This window comes from Triplophysa dalaica, chromosome 8, assembly GCF_015846415.1.
Source record: "Triplophysa dalaica isolate WHDGS20190420 chromosome 8, ASM1584641v1, whole genome shotgun sequence".
Lineage (NCBI taxonomy): Eukaryota > Metazoa > Chordata > Actinopteri > Cypriniformes > Nemacheilidae > Triplophysa > Triplophysa dalaica.
In genome coordinates this window covers 24,750,211-24,767,178 of record NC_079549.1, presented here as the reverse complement: position 1 = coordinate 24,767,178, position 16,968 = coordinate 24,750,211, and the positions used below count along the sequence as shown (strand labels likewise).

Here is a 16,968-nt window from a genome sequence, read left to right as displayed (position 1 = left end):
GCACTGCAGTGTGTGTTTGTGTGTTTGTGTAAGTGCGTGTGTATGTGCGCGAGTGTGTGTGTGTGTGTGTGTGTGTGTGTGTGTGTGTGGTGTACGTGTGTGTGTGTGTGTGCTGATGTTTACACTGAAGTGTGGTGATGCTGTGATGGAAGTGAGTTCAGTAGATCTCTAATAATCATGACAGAAAGAGAGAGGAGAAACATGAGCCGTGTCTGTTTAGTTTTACATGTGACCGAGCACATACAGTATGTGTGCAATCTATCTGAATCACACACACACAAACATGCATGCGTCTGTATGTATGTATGTATGTATGTATAATTGTGTACTATATGAATCTGAACATCAAACACACACTGTACAGAAGACATATAGCACATCACAAAACACACAAACATTCACTGAAAGATACACAACATAATAAACACCAATACGATACAAAGATCCATCTTCCTTTTTATATGAAACACTTAGAAAATTTGTCATAAAATGATATGATAGTAATTCTGTTAAATCTGTGGACAAAACAAACCGTAAGACTGACTCTAAAGAGAAAGTGAAGGAAAGTGTTCACTCAAATATCATATGAATTATTAATGTAGACGCTGAGAGAGAGAAACCAACAACAAAAGAGTCTGAGACGCATTCATACATTATACATGTGCTGCTCAAACACACGCGTGTTTATTTCATGAGCTGAGGAACCACACGACTGGACTGAGATCTGCTTTAAAACTCTGCTTTACAAAACACTGACAGACAGATCAACTAACATCACTCATAACACCTCAATAAACAAGATATAACTGCTGAAGCTACGAGGAAAAATGTTTCGGTGCATACGTCAGAAGTTTACATTTTTAGAAATTCATTAATCCCATTTAAAATGAGCTGACGGAGGCTAAAAGCAGTAAAAAAACATTTAAAAACAAATACACACATCTCAAACTGAAATGTTGACTCTGAGAAAACATTCCCGTGTCCTCACACATCCGCTCATACACAGAGTTCAGACGAGCGGGATATTTCAGGACTGAAACTCAAGCTCAATTAATCTTCTTTCCTCTCTGGGATCCGTTTACAAATCATGACACGACACCTCAACACGACGAATCCATCAAAACAGGGTCAGATGAGAGATAAGAGGCTCTGGGAAATCAAGGACCTATTTAAGGGGTGATTTCTGATTTACTGTAATAAACGTGAACCCGTGATATTTCAGAAGTGATGACTGAGAGCCCTGATGTCAGAAAACATCTGGGAGATGTCAACTTATATTTATCGTATTTAACATTGAATGACACTAGTTTCATATACTTTCTTAAAATCAATTAGAAAAACTGCAGGCAACCTATTTTGCTTTCATAACCATAATTCCTTATTCCTCAATAAGAGTGATGAGGGGTTAGTGATTTAATTATTTCTCTAATAAACACTTATATACCATAACGCACACATGAATAAATCTTATAAATATTTCTTATATCTTTTTAATCTACTGAGACAATCATCTGAGCCATAAATACCCATGTGCCTCCGTTTTATTATAATGAACTATTGTCAACACGTTATAATAAGATGCTATTAGTACATATTCTTAAATCCATAAGCTAACAATAAAATATTTAGTTTTTTAAATGTTTAGTTAATGTTATTTCGTGTCAATTCAGTTATTCATGTTACTTCAAGCGCTGTTAAAACTAATTTGTTTACTTTACTTAATGCAATTGTGGAAACTCGTTGCCTTGATTCAATTAAATATACTTAACTAAACTATAGAATTTTTTACATTTAACTTACTAAAATAAGACATTTCGGACTCAAAATTACTTAAATTAATTTAAGTTGAATTACTACATTTTGTCTGTTATTTCATGTTAACTAGACTCTGTTCTTTCGGTTTCTTTATTTTAAATGTATTGATATGTATAAATCAAACTTATGGAACCCAAAATGAGCAAGAAGAGACTGATCTCATAACTGACATTAGCACAGTGACAGTTACTAGTGAAACTGTCACCACAAAACTGAAAAATGTGTCAAACTCTTCTAAATATCTAAGAGAAGTGAACATTAACACTAACAAGTCTTTAAATGTACTGTTAAACACATCAAATATTCATATTCTTTCAAATGTACTCTCCTAATGCAATCTGACGCAAAGCATGCTGACCAATTCTATTGAATTAACATGTATAAATTAAGTAAATAGAACAAGGAGAAAATCATATTTTTGAGTTTAAGAGTTCATCAAAAATAATCATTATACTTTACTTAAAAGTAAAATTGTGTTTCAGTAACTTTTTCATGAAATGAAGTTTTCTTGACTTAATCTGTTTGATTATTTTGAGCACTTGGTTTAACAGTGTGGTGCATAAACTAATGTTAACAGCGTCAACATTTGATTTGAATAATTTATGTGCAAATGCTGAAATTCACATGAAATAACATTATAAATGATGTTTTAGTTTTACATTGTTAGTTCATTAATTTGAGCTAATGCATTATCCAATTGTTAAAAAATAAAACCTTATTGTAAAGTGATTCAGAGGTATTAGTGAATTATCCGCTGCTGTTTTGTCTAAAAATGATTTAGTGATGAAACATTAAATGAATGTTTTGTGTATTGGGGTGAATAGCAGCGTGGGTGTTTGTACAGAGATAAGACTCTCAGACAAACTGATAAACAAACTTAACGCCTGCACGTCCATCGCTGTCACACACAACTTCTCTGTTTATTGCTCTGAGAGGATTTTACAGGCAGTTCTGATTCTGATAATCCCTTGAGTCTGGAAATAAATGAGAAAGTCGAGCTGTTATCTGGCATCCAGGCATCACTACACTGACAGCTGTGAGAAACCTCATTACTGACAATCCCGTGTTTATTTCTCCCATCAGTCACAGAGATAAAGAACTCGCTCCACCACCCATGAAAATCAGTCTACTCTTATCGATTACAAAACTTTTCTTTAAAAAATATATTTTAAGATCATAACATGAGGCAAAACGTGTAATTAAGAATGTCTTATCTGGCATATCGATATAGGCCGTTCATTTTTTTTTTTTATGTTACCCGTATCTGATGATGATAAAATTTATGCCGATATATTGAAGCCGATAAATCTTGAATCACTTCCTCTGATTGAACTACTTCGTCTGCAAACTGCTCACAGTTAAAATACAGTACTGTCTTTCTGTCGTAATCATTCACTTACAGATATTAGCAAAACATTGTTGATGTAGAAACAGTATTAATGAAAGTTTACATTATAGAACAAAAGCATATTGTTTGAATCAAACTGTTGTGTGGATGCTTTTTGTCTTGAGACCTGTTAGAAATGTGGATATTGAAAACATTTTCCTGGAAAAACATCTATAATTTGTTTATTAAATATACCAGAAACGTTTGAAGGTCAAAGAATCCTTAACTAGTGTAAAGTAGGCTTGGAATATGATTCTCAGATGAAAAAGAGAACCGACGGTTAATTTGTTTTCTGCAGTGAATGTTTTCAAATAAAAGCAGTTGTCCACTTTTTGCCTTTTGTTTCAGTCTTAGGGAAATTTATATTAATATTTCTAAACTATATATCGGGCAATATATTGGTTATTGACTTCAAATGATAAAGAACTATCGGTTATCGGCCAACATTTACATATCGGTGGATCCCTAGTCTTAACATCTGATGTTATTCCAGCAAGATTTAATGGCGTTCCACATATGTGTTTAAATAAACCATAAACATTGGACTCATGGTCATCACTGCATGAATGCAACAATGAGAATACACAACTCAGAAAACTATTTTTGTGTTCTTCAAAAAGCTGCAATACAAACTTCGGACAACTCTTGTGGTTAAAAATAAAGAAAACATGATTAAGCAAGGACATTAAAACACTGTATGAGCACACCTCTCCTCTTATAATCTCAACCAGCTAAAACACGACCATTTGAATCAAGTCGTTGACCGTAATCCTATGAGCTTCTTGAAGAGACAGAGTGAAATCGTAATTGATCCATACGGACGCTACATGCACCGGATGTGACAGAGCTGAAGACCACTGACAACCAAGGTTATTTAAGTTTACTAAAATGAAAACTTTGAAAACGTTCCTGTTCATTGAAATCAAATCCAATATTGACCTACAAATTATTGGAAAGGAAAAATGTAAATGTTGCCTCAAAAATAAACTGAATTAAGTTTAAAGCATTAAAATTATAACAATAAACAAAACAAACATAAAAAATGCATTAATCTTATATAGCAACATTAAAAATAAACCAATAAATTATACAATGACAAAAGCATATATCTAAATTGCTAAAACTTGAAATAAAACTAATTTAAATTATGAATTAAACTAAAAACAAACTATAATAACTCTGCCAACAACTGATTGGACCGTTAAAAGGTGAAACATTTGAATAGTAGTTTGCAATCTGTCAGTCATTGGAGCCCCGCCCTCGCACCATTCCTCGTCACCAGAAGTGAAAAGAGGTCGCAAATGTGTAGGGATACATCATGTATAATAAATACTTTACTACTGTGTGAAACAATTACAATGATCATTTTTAATTTCATGCCGACTTTAAAACAATGTTGTAACGCGAGTGATTGTTCATATGACAACATAATGTTAAAGATGCCGTTTCAAAATTTGTTTGAATGTTATTTTATTAATAGTTAGTCGCTAGGCTCAGAGGTTTCAGAGGTCATGATGGGGTCAGTGCCCACTTCTACAATAACAAAATCCTGCAGCAAACATTCCCAGAATCATCTTCATCTGAAATCGTTTAAAGTCTCCTGAATTGTTTAAAATCATCATTTAAAAACAAAACTTAAAGCCGACGTTATATTAGTGGAATGTGTCGCGTGCACTTCCTGTGTGGAGTGAACCCAATGAAAGCGTGCAATATAACGCCATGTACGTCTGGACACATATATTCTCTTCCTCTCCTCACGGCTCGGCTCTCTGGCTGCTATTTTTGCCACCCACCATGATGAGTAATGAGTGGAACAGATAGCAGACAGAAGCCTGGGTCGACCCCCCCCCCCCCACACACAGCCCATCAAACTTAACAGGCATGTCCCATCAGGGCATCTCCCGCTGGGTCCTGACCAGCCCTCCACTGCGGCCCAGCGCCACACACATACACCAGACACCACAGCGGGACATTGATATCAGGAAGCCAATAAATCCACTCATTTAACCGTTCACTCATTTAAACTCTAAAACGGCAGAAGCGCACTCTAAACTATTGTGAGAACGTTACAAGAACATTCCTCCGAACGCTGATGTCTTTAACAGTGATGCCGAGCAAAGGTGTTGCTAACTCGTCTGCTTTACACGTTCACCAAAAGGTTCTTTGAAGATCTTCCTGATGGACTGAAAACACTTCTGCTGGGTGGCCGCTCAAGAACGGATTCTCTTACAAAAATGATGAACAATGTTATTTATAGTAGATGTGTGTTAAATATGAGTTTGTGTTATTAAGGGTCTTTAATTCTGTCTTCGTTTATTTTCTCTCACACGGTTGAAAATCTGTATGCAAGTGTTTCTTCCGTGGAACACAAAAGAAGATATTTTGAGAAATGTCTCAATGGTTGCGTTTATACTATGTAAGGCAATGGAGTTCAGTGTTGTTTGACTATTAACATTCTTCAAAATATCTTTTTTTGCATTCTGAAGAAGAAAGAAATAACATGAGAATGAGTAAATCATTACGTCTCCCTTAGAGAAAGATTGTTTTGTCAGCGTACTGCATATTAGACACATCAATCATATCTTAGACAGAAAATACAAATGTATTTTTCTTATATAAACAAGTAAGTCAATAAACCAATTGAATTATCAAAAGAATCCCATACAGCTGTAAGAGTTATGGATTTGTTTAGATTCACTTAGTGACTTGTGTGAATCAGGCATCACTGGCTGCTCTGTGTGTGTTTGTTTAATTCCAGTGTTCACACATAACATGTCATGTGGCTTCTCTTTAGACATTTAAATCTGCAGTCTGAAACATAAAACCGCAGGTTACTTAACATATTTATTTTTACATATATTATATTTATTTTTAACCAAAAAGAGTTATGGCATACAGATTAAATAAGCGGACATATTTTTGACCATTCTTTTGATCGCAAAAACAAATTCATGTTATGAATGTTTTAACTTTCAATTATACCATTGTCTTTTTGAATACTGGATTCTGATTGGCTGGAAGGTGTGCATTAAAAGCCTTTAACACATGGGTAGCTCCAGTCAGTTTGATTACATTTCAAATTAACTCTCATTTTAACCTGTTTGATCTAAAATGACACTGTCAACATCAATAAAAGCTTTAATTTGGCAAATAACCATGGTATAAGCGGCATAATCCAGAGTTAATCCATGAGTACATTAAAGGATTTTAATGCACTTTGCGGAGGCAACCAGCCGACGTCATGTATTTAAATCCTTTAATGTACTCATGGATTAACTCTTACATGATGCATATAGTTTTCGATTGAATATTAAATATGTGAAACAAAGGTAATAAACCTTTAAAAAATGCCGTTCCATGTCCCCGTACATGTTAAGGGTTTAAAAGAGTAAGCGTTAAGAAAGGAGGTGTAAAATGCATCTGATATGAACTGTAGTTGTACTAATATCTTTAACAGATTTAACAGACACTAAATCATAAGAAAAGGTCAAGCCTTGTGTTCTGAATACACATGAAGCAGCAGAAAGTAAAGTCCTGCCTTCATCTGAAGTGACCTGGAAAAGCACTTCATTCACATGTCACAAAAGTCAGGCTAATTCGGCGGGGGTGGGAGGGGGTCTCGAGCTCTGAGACGTTTTCCCATGATTCAAATCTTAATTCAGCAGACACGTATTTAAATGAGGAAAAGAAGAACAACAGTCTACATGTGAAACCTTTCTGACACGCTCGCCGGCTCACACGAGAGAATCCGAGAGCTTTCTGCTTCCCATTAAATCAATATTTAACAGGAATTGAAAGAAATCCGTTTGGCTGTTCTTTCAATGACTTGACCAGCCAAATAATAAACTGCCACGTAAGTGCATTTCGCCGAGCCTGTCTGGCGTTGACGCTTATTTGCAAAGCAAATCAACGGAAGCGTCAGGGGTTCTTGGATGTTTGACCCACCGAGCAACCGAAACTGCTTTTCAGCGGCTTGTTTTTCTCCTTTACGCCCACTTTCGCATGAACAAGCACCCTGAAGTTGTCAAACTTTCCCTGCCGTGTGAAGGCCGCGCTGAAGAAGTGCTCACAAGAGAAAGAAAGACGGACGAGACAAAAAGAGGCTGACAAAGCCTGAGCGTTCTGGCCTCCTGGCGTGTCCGGGTGTGAATGGAGGGTGACGCTTGTGCTATGGCATGCTAATGAAGCTCTAATACTCACAAATGCCCTCTCTCTTCCCTCCGGCAACAGGGCAACGGGGTTAATTATCATAACAACAGGGTGCTGCCGCGGCCGGAGAGACGCTGGACACTTCACGGGGGAAACCACGACCGCTTTTACCGTCAGTCTCAACAGAAGAGCGGGCTGAGAGGTCGCCTTCGTTTGAGTCGTGATGAAGTTTCTATGAAGTCTCTGGAGGTGGGGGGGGTCTCGTTTAAACCATCACTTTCTTAGCTTTTGTTTGACTTGTGTGGTGAGTCGGTTCAGTCTCCAGTGAAAGAGACATTCACAAAAACAAAAACACACAAAATGTACCGTTCAACACCCTGTAAAAATGGTCTCAGTGTGATACCTGCTTTGTAATGTAAAGACTGGACAAACAGATCACTTCATTAAGAGCACATCACTGAAACACACACAAACTCTGCCAGCACAAACATGCTCCAACAATCCTCAACAACACTATCACGAAGGAAACATACAGCTGATGTCCTTCTGAAACCTCGTATCACCATATTTACTGATTTTATTTTATTTGTGTGCAATAAATCACTATCATTAGTCAGTCTTTATGTTTATTGCTAGATTTGGCAAATAAAACATTTTTAAAAGTGCTTGATTGTAAAAGAGTTTTTTCCATATCATATTCCATACCATAATTTGGACATCGGAGGTTTCATAAGGACAGCGACAATATGAGAGTTATAGGCATGGGCCGGTATGTGCTTTTTTAAATGTCCGAGTAATACATTCACCACAATAGATTTGATTTTCAAGTAAAACATAATATTTGGAATATTAGTAAACATGAGCATTATGTCAGCAGGTTAAATCAGTGCTTCCCAAACATTTTGAAAGCATGTCACCCCTTTCAAGTCTTCTTTTAAATGCATTTCCAGTAATTAAACTTGCATCCATTCATCCATAAATTCATTTATAAAACCTTGATTCTGATTGGCTGAGCGGAGTTCTAAGCCGTTATAAAATACCCCGATATATAACGTTTGATAAAAGCAATACGCCGTGTGCATTTTATAACAGCTACTTGGTTTTAGGCACTCCGCACAACGCCCTCAGTTGTTATGAAATGCACTGTAACCCACTGTTTCACACGGCTTTTTTCTTTAACATATTCATAAATCTATTAAATGCAGATGAGCAAACAACTAATTAAACAACATATAGCAAAGAACCTGATGGATTCCTTCAAAACAGCTCGTACCTTTGGAACGGTATAACAGAAACTTTAAGTGGCTTTAAAACAGCGGCTTTCCAAACCGCGGTAAACCTTGGAACCGGTAACGAGTTAAAGTTGTACCATTTCACATCAATTTAGTAACATTCAAAGTCAACACTACATTCTTTACACAACAATGATGTACTAAAAACGAAAGTTGTTTTAGTTTACACGGATCCTTTTTTTATGCGCACTTTAAAATTCATTTTCAAACGTTTGCGTTTTCAGGCCTCCAAAACACTGCTGTCCTGTAATTAAATTGTAAAAAAATAGTTTCTGTTTTTAGCTGAAAACTGGATTTAGTGTCAGTCCAGCACCCAACGTTCTGTTTCTAAGCGAGTAACAGGACAGAACTGAGGGAACGAAACGGAAGACGTTTTTAAAAGCGGAACTTTGGCTTCACATGAAAACTGAATGTTTGTAGGGAGGGATGAAGGAAAACCACCAAGATGCATTACAAGATGTACACATGTTAACAACAAAGAAACGCCTCATCCAACACAAACACTCTTTACATATACCATCAAAAACCCACACCAACACATCTGTAAATACTGTAGAAACACACAATGTCAGACACAAACTCTTTAAGAATGGCCCAACGCTCTCACGGGCGTCGAGTGCTCTTATAATTTTTGAATCATAAATGAAGAAGGCCAGTTTCAATGGGAACGCCCAACATTCAGACACGCAAACAGTCAAATCCTTCTTTAACATAACAGCTCTTGATGGATGACTAGGGACAACAGTGTTGCCAGGAACCAATGCTGGCCAACTTCATGGAAAGGAAAAGAAAACAGGTCTTTTGTTGCATTTCTAACACCAAAACAAAGCGTCTTTGCTTTTAAAGCACACTTTAACTGGGCTTTGAAGCCCCTGACATCCTCATTAACTCGTGTGAAGGAAAGTGAAGTTTTGTTTTTGCCCGCTTCTCGTCTGCTCCGCTTGGCTGAACTTCACTCGTCTTCATCTGCACCAGCATGACGGCCGGCACGTTTACACAATCATACCACAGAACAAAAACTTCAGCGTTACAACACAAAACATGAGTCATCTCACAGAAATTCAAGGTTTCGTCTATTAGTAAAACAAGTCTACCGGACCTCATTGAAAACAGCTTGTGAATTCCAACACAAGCGAAGAGAATGAAACCGATTCAACAGGTTGTGCATTTGATTCTTAATGTCAATGTGTTAACAGAATTAAAACACATCACATCATTCATAAATCATCACTAAACAGAATTCACAAACAGGTCTAAACAATCTTTCAGAATGCTGTCTTGAGATTTTAGGATGAATGTGATTTGAGTTTTTACCTTTGAGCATTGCTTATGATTCTGACACCAAACCAAAGACCCGTTACTCTGTGAAGAGAGAAATAAAGTGACACATGAAATGATACACGTCAACATACAGATCACATGAGTTTTGGTCTTCATATGCATGCCAACATCACCACGAGAAGAGATGCGTCTAATAAGAAAAGATGCCAATAACAACACTTTCAAACGCAGACATGTCAAATGACCCTTTGCTGCTTTTTCCAAGAAGAGTGTTTGAACGGGTAAACTTTACGGGTCTTCAAACCAAAAGTCTGTTTAAGTTCAATGTCAAGTTCAAAGGGTTGTGGAACAATGTAATCCAGTTATTCCCTGTGAAACCTTGGGAAATAACTTATCATTAAAAAAGTTAATTTGCCAGCCAAGACCGCAGGGTGTCGAGCACTTGATGTCAAGGCTAACGGTCAAATGGCTTCAAAGAGACGAAGACATGATACCCCCCACCACCACTATCATCATCATCATCAACATGAGACACAAACATCACTCTCAACAGAACTCATCTGAATACTGTTATATTAGTCCTGCTTACATTCACACTATACATTTAACCCTGAACCTCACTTCCAGAATGTGTTTGTGTGTGTGCGCATGCGTGTGTGTGTGTGTGTGCGCATGCTAGTGTGCGTGTGTGTGTGTGCGCATGCGTATGTGTGTGTGTGTGAGCGTGTGTGTGTGTGTGCGTATGTGTGTCAGGACAGCATCATCACTCCAGCACACAGTAGGGATGTTGACCCAGCTGCCGTCACAGACATTTATAGATCAACACTATAAACTCAACTTGAAACTGATTCCTGAACACACGGAGCCTTCGTCTGTCACACATTTAAACACATTTACAATCTCTTTAGAAAAAAACATGCAGACTCAAAGCTAAATCTCCTCTGGTTTCTACTGGATACGTCTGTGAGCTGTTTTTAGAAGGACAGGTGGGATGTTTTTTGGTTCAGGCATTTCAGAGAAGGTCATTGTCTGTGTGTCTGTTCTGTGTTTTATTTAAATGTTTCGAATGCTTTCATCAGACGGGTGCTTTGGAGCGAGTGTTTAACACAACACAGATCCGCTCTACAAACTGAAGACAAAAACATGTGTTTCAGAGATGTCCTCGTTGAGTTAAAGCTGATCCATACATCTCACATAAGACAGACGTGTCTGTGCACAGAAACAGAATCATCCATCATTTCAAACCCTTCGGATCAAAGTTGCTGAGCTGTCATTTCATAAACTGAGTCCAAAAATAACACTCATCCAAACCAAAAATATTTTTTTAGAAAGTAAATAAAAGGATCTGTAACATAACAGGGTTAAGTTCACTGTATAACAAAAATCCATAAAATATTTTGTAAATTGGAAAACAGAAATTTATTTCCACAGTTTTTATGTAAATTCAAAAAAAATATAAAGCTCTGTAGTAAAAGTCTTTTACAAAGTTTACAGTTTCGTTATCAGTGTTCCTTAGAAAATCTGAATAAAATTTCCATTCTGCCTATAAGTTTACTGATGGATTTTGAGTGATTATGTGTTAAAGAATTGTATTAAATATCAGCATTGACCACTAGAAAACTACCAGAAGATACTTTAATATACCTGTAATTGAATTCTAAAACATCTTTATGTTAAAAAAAGAGATTGTTGTGTGAGGAGGACTGAGACATGATGCTGGGACGTTAGCAAACAGAGAACTTCTTATCAACATTTCATAAGGTGCAAAACATCTCCAGCTGTCACATTCTTCAGATAGAGCGGCTGTAAAGTGTCACGGTCAACGAGGTAAAAATGACATTCCAAAGCTATCGAGGGTTTTTACAGACACAGGGAGACTCTTGGGCTGTTTAATGAGTCGTTATTGCTCCGTAGTTAAGATAACGTTGTCTCATAACACACCCAACATTCAAACACCTCATCCATCACACAGGACAAAGAGCACATCCAACCGTTCCTCTGAACACACGCATGATAAAACATACATTTAAACAAAGTCATCATTTATTCCCGCTCATATACTGTATGGTGCTTTGAATACAAGTGTCTGTCAAATTGAATGAAACATCGTGTCTGTGTTACACAGGTTTGAAAGGGAGAAAAGTAAAGCTCATATTTTCAAATAAAGAATTTCAGAACAGACCTGTGTATTTGAAGAGATAATCCAGACGATTATAATCCAGGCTGGTCTAGACGATCTGACAGACACAGAAATGTTTTCGTAGCGTCATACAGCCGCAGTGTTTACACTTTGGCATTTGTAAGTAAACCATTTGTACTCAAACTCACCAATGGGTTTTTATAGCTGTCTCAACGTATTAAACTATGACAGGACAAAAATTCCCTCGCTCTCGAAAGTCCTGCGGCTGTAATATCAACTCTTACATTCATCAGCTTTCTAAAGGGAAGGAGGGTACATCAACTTTGTCACATATTGTCAATACAGCTTAACATGAACCAACAACCTTCCTTTATACATCAGAACACATTTTGTGAGGTAACAGATACAGATGATGTGAAAACACTGAGAATCACAATCAAGTGTGTATGTGTGTGAATTGAAATAACACAAGACTCCATTCAGCTCTGTCATAACTAATGAAAAACAACACACAAACATAGGCGCACAGACACACGCACACACACAAAGACACACACACACACACCCACAGACACACAAACATGCACACACACACATGCATGCACACACACGCACGCACACAGACACGCACACAGACACACGCACTCAAAAACACACGCCCGCACACACACACGCAAGCACATACACACACACAAACAAACATACAGACACACACATGCACGCACGCACACACACACACAAACACTCACAGACACACACACTTACACAAGCACATACAGACACACGCACATACAGACACACGCACATACAGACACACGCACAAACACAGAAACGCACACAGACACACAATGAGCTGATGGTGCGGTTTGCTTCCACTTCCAAGCTATTTCATATCAAAGGCCCGTGACAAGCGACATGGCACAACTACTTTCCAATGTTTGTCTTTCCTCTGGATCAGAACACGTGTCCCTCGGGCTCGGCACATAAACGGTACGGGCCAAACGCAGCCTTAATTTAAAACGTCATCATTTTTACGACGTCAAGCGCACTAGCAGGACCTCGCTGACACACCTCTGGCTTTATACATCCACACATAAATAATTCCACACACAGCAGACGCTTTCCAAACGCACACGGACCAACACAGGCACTCTTTCAGTACACACGCAGACGCTGAATTTACAGCTGGGTGTTTCCGTTCAGACTATTATGGGATGGGGGAGAGAAATTCCCTTTTGATGCTTCTAAGATGGGAAAATTTTAAACTCTAAAAGATGTCAGATGTAATTTCACTGAACATTAAACTGGGTGTTTTGATGACTTGAAGCAGCAGAAACACATAAGAACGTGAATAATGTTGAAGATTCATTTGAATATTACAACCATTTGAATGTTTTATAGCAAAAGAGTGTAATGTGTGAACACATGAAGAGTCTGGAGGTGTAGATGAATGTAGTTTGTCGAGGTCAAATCATCTTGATTTGATGTGAAATGTTCGAGTTCATTTCCAGATCTTCAGTTATATTGACTTTTGATTGCAGACGAGACAAATCTGAGCTCAGTTTGACACGTTGTTGACATCATTTGGCAAACTCTCATGACATTTGTGATTCTTTCTCACTAGAAACAACTGTAAACACACAAGAGATTTAAGCATTCGCTCTCCTTTTAATCTCATTGATGTCTAGGAGAAATAATTGAGATATAAAAGTGGTTTCTAAAAAGCATGTTAAAACTCTAAAATGTCTGAAAGACTCTCAGAAGACTTTGAACCTGACATGACTCTCTGAATGATCCAAGAAGAGCTGGTTTAAATGAAAAATATATTTAAAAAAAATCCAGTTTGACTGTGAATCTGTGGATTGAGAAGATTGACCGCCCGGTTGATCATCACAGAGCGTCTCTGTCTATAAAAATCTCTTTATGCAGGAATGTGTTCACCTCCAGCAGGATCTGCGGCGGTACAAGAGTGTCACACAAGCATTTGGTCAAGCGGCTAGTTTGGGATGAGGGGGATGGATGTTTTTGCAGCTGACCAGACCTCCCATCTTCACATGAAAGAGTCATGAACACACACACACGGCCTCTGGACAGTCTTTATGGAGCTCTGACAACAATCGCTTTCTATTCCTGGAGCTTCTCATCCAGCTCGACCGGCTCTTTATCAAGCTCAGCCTGTCACGGCACTTCCTCCAGAGACAAAGCCACGGAGATGCAGAAAGAGATGTCTCAAGAGCTTCTCCATATTTCTCTTTTGATGTGCTGCAGACCTTCCTCTGATGCCTAACGCTCAGCTTTATGATCGCCAAAGCCTGTACGCTTGTGTTTCAAATACATCCATCTGAAACATCAGTGGGGATTTCACAACAAAACTTATCAGGACGTTAAATTCTCCAAATTTGGCCTCTGGATGATTGTTTTCAGTCCCAGTTAGCTCTACTTTCCAGACATTCATGCGAAAACAAACAGCCAAAAAAAGATTCAACCTCTCATTTCTGTACTGCCAAACATGTGTATTTATAAACTTTTATACCATGGTCTGTTTGAATACTGGATTCTGATTGGCTGGAAGGTGTGCATTAAAAGCCTATAACGCCAGGATAGCACCAGTCAGTTTGATTACATTAAAGATTAACTGACAAAATAACTCTCATTTTAACCTGTTAGATCATCGCTTCGCCTCGGGTGATTCTTCGTCTCCACGTCGTGCATTAAAATCCTTTAATACACGGCTAGCCGTGGATTATCCCTTAACTAAAGTATTTATTAATGTGTTTATTGTACTTCTTTCAAAAGTTTTTGTTGTTTCCCGTGTAGTTCTTTTTATTCACTGGTTCTGTGTTTTCCCAGTGTATTAAGCCCTTGTCAGTCGATGTTGCATGTCCCCCCTTGTTCCTGGTGGTCACCTATTTTGGTTGACCTTGTTTCAGTTTTGTTTTGTCTTAGTAAATCTTTACTGCATGTGGATCCACTGTCTTGCTGTGACAGCAATAAATCTGAATTTACTGTAATCTAGTAACAAAGCCTGTAATAAACAAATCATAACTAATTAAAAAGAATGATAGAAAGGCACAAATGCACAGAATTGCTTAAATAATCTTCATGTACGTTCATAAAATGTCAATGAAGGTTCTAGAAGGGTTCTTTGAGTGACTGCATTAAAGTCAAATGTTCTTGAAAGAACTGTTTCTTCTTGATGTCTCGTAGTCTTAAAGGGATAGTTCACCCAAAAATGAAAAGTCCGTCCTAATTTACTCACCATCAGGTTGTTTCAAATCTTTATAAATTTCTTTGTTCTGTTGAACACAAAGGAAGATATTTGGAAGAATGTTAGCAATCTTCAGTTCTGTGAAATCATCCGCTACAACAGCAGAAAAAAAATATTGTACTTCTTTTGTTCTGTTAAACACAATATGTGATATATGTGATATTTTTAAGATTTTAGGAACACAAACAGTTTCGGGCCACTTTTGACTACCATTTAATTTTTCAATGTTCCAGAACGGAAAATTGCCAACATTCCTTTAATTATCTTCTCTGCATTCAGCAGAACAAAGTAATTTATACAGGTATGAAATAACACGAGGGTGAGTAAATGATTTGTGTAAACTGTCCCTTTAAGAGTAGTATTCCACTATAAAGAATCTTCTGTGCAAAGGAAAGGTTATGGGTTCTTTACAGCATCACGCAGGTCAGAATGGATCTCTTAAAGTGTGAATGAGAGAGATTAAGAGATGTGATCATGCACACAAACACTCTCGTGATTAAATGATAAAATCGTGTTTTTAGCACCTGTTAAAGGTCTCTGAAGCGTCAGTTTATTCACCTCATTCAACAAGAACTGACAGGAACAAGCTTTTATCAATGATTTTAAACAAATATATTCTACAACAATCGATGTTTATGCAACTAACCCAATAGAATCAAAACAACGCTGAATAATTAACGAAGAAGTGTCAATTACTCAAAATATAATATTAATAAACAGTGATCCACATAAACACAAGTGACACGTTTCTTCAAAGTTAGTAACACTCGTTATTTCACGAGGTAATTGTTCGTTGTTCAATGATTTGTGTTAAATGAAAATAAAGTCATACCTGGAACTGTTTGAAAACAGCAGAGATGCGCGTGATGTGCAGGCTGAGGCATCGCGACGCGCACCTCGCGCGGTAAACGCTCGCGCTGAAGAACTCGTCAGGTTTCCTCGCGTACACGTTCAACACAAATATAATCCATAAACTCAACACGAACGCGCTTTTCAGACACATGATGAAGGCTGCGAGCTCACGCGCCGACTGTGATGGAGCTGCGGCTGCTGCGACTGAAGAAAGTTTCCCGCGGCCCCGGGGAGGAGTCAGCGCGCGCGAGAGGAGGAGCTTGAGGCGAGCCCCGCCTCTACAGACGCAGGTACAGGAGCGCCAGACGTCGAGCTCAGAGGTGATGGAGAAACGGGCAGTAAAGACTTCTTATTAAGTGCTTATCGCTGTAGACATAAACTAAAAAGCCTTCACTGCAATAGTTTTAACAGGATATGATGGCAGGTTATATGAGGGAAGTTCAAACAGGCTTCACAGCATCATTTACACAACCAAACACTTGGAAAACATAAAATAAGTCATTAAAAAATGCAACAGAAACTGTTATTGGAAAACTGTTTAAAATAACACAAAATGTGATAATTTTCCCCGAGCTCTTGTCCTGAGACAGAAGGACAGAAGTATAGACTCTCTATTGAGTTTATTTGTCCTAATGTTTGTCACTGTATTATGTGTGTATTCACTTGTTAAATTCACAGAATTATTCTAATTTAAGGCCTGAAACTTTTTTAAACGTACAAAACCACTGATAGAAAGTCATTTTAAGTCTGTCAGACTTTTAACTAATCAAATTGAATATTTCAG

At 37.7% G+C, this 16,968-nt stretch overlaps 1 protein-coding gene across 1 annotated transcript in view; it reads right to left on the bottom strand.

The window, feature by feature from the left end:
- LOC130427284 (anosmin-1) overlaps nucleotides 1–16,392 on the bottom strand; it is a 32,188-nt gene extending 15,796 nt beyond the window's left edge. Inside the window, exons 1-2 of the mRNA XM_056754617.1 lie at nucleotides 16,165–16,392; nucleotides 9,958–10,005 (exon numbers count right to left, since the gene is read on the bottom strand). Of these exons, the coding sequence (XP_056610595.1) occupies nucleotides 9,958–10,005; nucleotides 16,165–16,335 (219 nt within the window). The 5' untranslated portion in view covers nucleotides 16,336–16,392. The remainder of the gene's footprint in view (nucleotides 1–9,957; nucleotides 10,006–16,164) is intronic.
- Nucleotides 16,393–16,968: the final 576 nt, after the last annotated feature.